The sequence below is a fragment of the Acyrthosiphon pisum genome, chromosome X (genome assembly GCF_005508785.2).
Source record: "Acyrthosiphon pisum isolate AL4f chromosome X, pea_aphid_22Mar2018_4r6ur, whole genome shotgun sequence".
Classification (NCBI taxonomy): domain Eukaryota; kingdom Metazoa; phylum Arthropoda; class Insecta; order Hemiptera; family Aphididae; genus Acyrthosiphon; species Acyrthosiphon pisum.
This window is the reverse complement of record NC_042493.1, coordinates 34,940,232-34,943,042: the sequence shown is the minus strand read 5'-3', so window position 1 is coordinate 34,943,042 and position 2,811 is coordinate 34,940,232. Positions and strand designations below refer to the sequence as shown.

Below are 2,811 nucleotides of genomic sequence, written 5' to 3'. Positions count from 1 at the left end.
TTTTTGTTATTATTAGTAAAATATAGGTAATATAATTTACTATCATTTCTGTGTTATCATAATGGTATCAGCTATCAACTATCAATTATCGAAATATATGATATGAGCCGTCAGCTGATTCTCATAAATAACAAAATGGCAGTGCCCACGAGTTTAAGGCCATGGGCCACTTTTTTAAAAAATATTAGGATTTGTGAGAGTGTGAGAGTGAAGTTTTCTAGATTTTAGTCTAAGGTTCTGGTTTGAAGTGTCTTGATATAATGGAAGGGATGCGTTTGATAAATATTTTGACCATTCTCTCCATGCAGATTTTTAGATATGTGATGGTAGAATGTTACAGAAGACTGAGAGCCATTCTGTCGGAGTTGATTTGACAGTACTAGAGATAATCCAAATATAATGATTAAGTTGAACATCGATCTTGCTACAGTGTTCACTATTTATTTATACTGAGGAGGCATACTCAGCGGCAGAGTATACTAGCGCTAAGGCTAACGTTCTCAGAGTGGGCATTACTGTCCCCCCAGGATGAACCAGCTAGTTTGTGAATAATGTTGTTTTTAGTTGTAAGTTTAGCAGCAGTATTCTTGATGTGCTGTTCCATCTTGGTTTAGGAATGGGCTTAATTGCTTGGATTTGATATCCCACTTCTATGAATACTGGCTTGTGTTGGTCATTTGGAAAGTCCTCTAAAACTCTTCTCTGAGTTGGTAGGGTAGCTCCATTACTATCCGTTGATATAAAGCACAGGTCTGGATTATACTCTTTGTTCCATCTTGCAGAGTGGAATGTACCTTTTTGTTTCGCATCATGTACTAACTTTACTCTATCAGCTTCGCTCCACTCTACTAGTTTATCTCCGCAGGTGTTGGTAACTCTGTATCTCCAACTCGTATGGTGACTATTAAAGTCGGTCATATATATTGCTGAATAATTGATCATATTAGGAGCAGAAGTGGGTCAGTCAGTTGTCGGAGGCTTGTAAATATTATTTACATAAAGGTTCTCTACCTGAGTAACTATGAAGAATAGGTTATTATCGTCTTAGGAATTAATCGGGTTCCATTTTAAATCGTTTTTAACATAGGTAGCAGTTCCATATTTATTGTGGTAAGTTGCGCCAACGATAGAGTAACCTGGGATTGTTCATCTTTTCATGTGTTGGTCCTAGTCGTGTGTATGTGGTGTTTCCTGAACACCAAGTGTGTCTATCTTTTTTTCGTCTAAGATTCTACGTATGACATTGGCTTTAACTTAACTAAGGCCCTCCACATTCAACTGCATAATTCGTGTTAGATCCTTCGTTAAAAGAAGCTCTTAGAAAGGTGGTTTTGATCAGTATGCTGTTTGTTTGCTTGCATAATAGGTGGGAGATGCTAGGAGCGCAGTTCACCAACCAAGAGTCTGTATACTTTAGCCAATTGACAAAATATAATTTTATCAAAGCCAACTAACCTTATATTTTAATATAATTTTACTTACTGACGCAATGCTTCCTGCCGCTGCGTTTTCAAGGTAATTTAAATCAGTCGTATTGCCAATTCCTACAAATTTAGCCACTATTTTCTGGCACTGGCCGTAAGTTCCAAACATGACCGCTTCGTCGGCACCATTTGAGGCGAGTGCTGGTATTATACCCGCGTACAAACCACGGAATCCTTGTTGACGGATAATATTTGATAAGCACGAGATCATGCCACCGTACATATGGGGAAACAGTTGCATCCTCCCCTTGACCGTGTCCAGCGGTTGACCCACGAGTGCTGATGCAAATCCACCGGTAACACCAGCCAATACATCGACAAATAGTGTGGAATCCATCACAAACTACTATAACTATGATATGTATTTTTTTGCCACATTTGTATCGATAGTTTCTGTAAATTATGTATGTACATTGATGATGATTATGACCTATATACAAATTATACAAGCATAAGGTATTGCTCTATTACCTACCGTGGAGTTTGAGATCGGAATAAATAAACTACATATCAATAATATGGTTGCCGGATTCTAATATTTCCTAGCAACGACTATTGCGATTGGAAATTAATGGTTTTTAGAAATAGGTACACCCAACATTAGTTACAGTTTTTTTTTCAAAGAAATTTTTGAAAACTTTCAACTTTCTTTGAAAATTGATTTTATTTGAAATTTTCTTAAGGTGCCTCCTGAGTCCTGACTGCCGTCAATTTTTGGTTTAAAAAGAACTTAAGTTTTGACAAAATTATAAATAGTTTGCGTTGTCGGTTCTGAAAAATAAATTTGAACTCAACAAAAAATTGTTTATAGATCGTATAGAACGCTTTGTAAAAATTAAATATTTTATTATTGGAAACTTTAATTGAAAACTTGAAAATATGAGTTTTTCAAATCATAAATAACATTTTAATTTATATTAAAAATACAATCTACAATCGTACAATCTACAGTCATTTTTCTAATGAATTCAAATATTTTTCAGAATCAAAATCAGACAACGTTAAGTCGTCGAATAACTTTAATTTTGTTATAACAATAAATAATAAAATATTGTTGTAAGATATTGTTGTAAAATTCGTATAGTGAATTTTATATTATTATCGAATTATTGTTATGTGCATGTGTGGACGAGAGTAGTTCTCGCATCGAATTTCTTATTTCATTCACACTAATAATTATTTACAACAAACTTCAAACACTTAATTCCCGGGTGGCTGTAACAAGATTAAAAATTGCCTAAATGTTGCCCCTTAAATAATTACAGTAGTGAAGCCACTTTTTGAGGCGGTACCTACGGTTGGTATGTTGGTTAAATACTTATTATTT

The 2,811-nt window shown here is 34.7% G+C and overlaps 1 protein-coding gene across 1 annotated transcript; it reads right to left on the bottom strand.

Annotated features, from left to right (window-relative positions):
• Positions 1-1,440: 1,440 nt before the first annotated feature.
• LOC103308162 (mitochondrial ornithine transporter 1-like) lies at positions 1,441-1,821 on the bottom strand. The gene has a single exon (XM_029485092.1). It carries the CDS (start codon positions 1,819-1,821, stop codon positions 1,441-1,443), a length of 381 nt encoding a protein of 126 aa, XP_029340952.1.
• Positions 1,822-2,811: the final 990 nt, after the last annotated feature.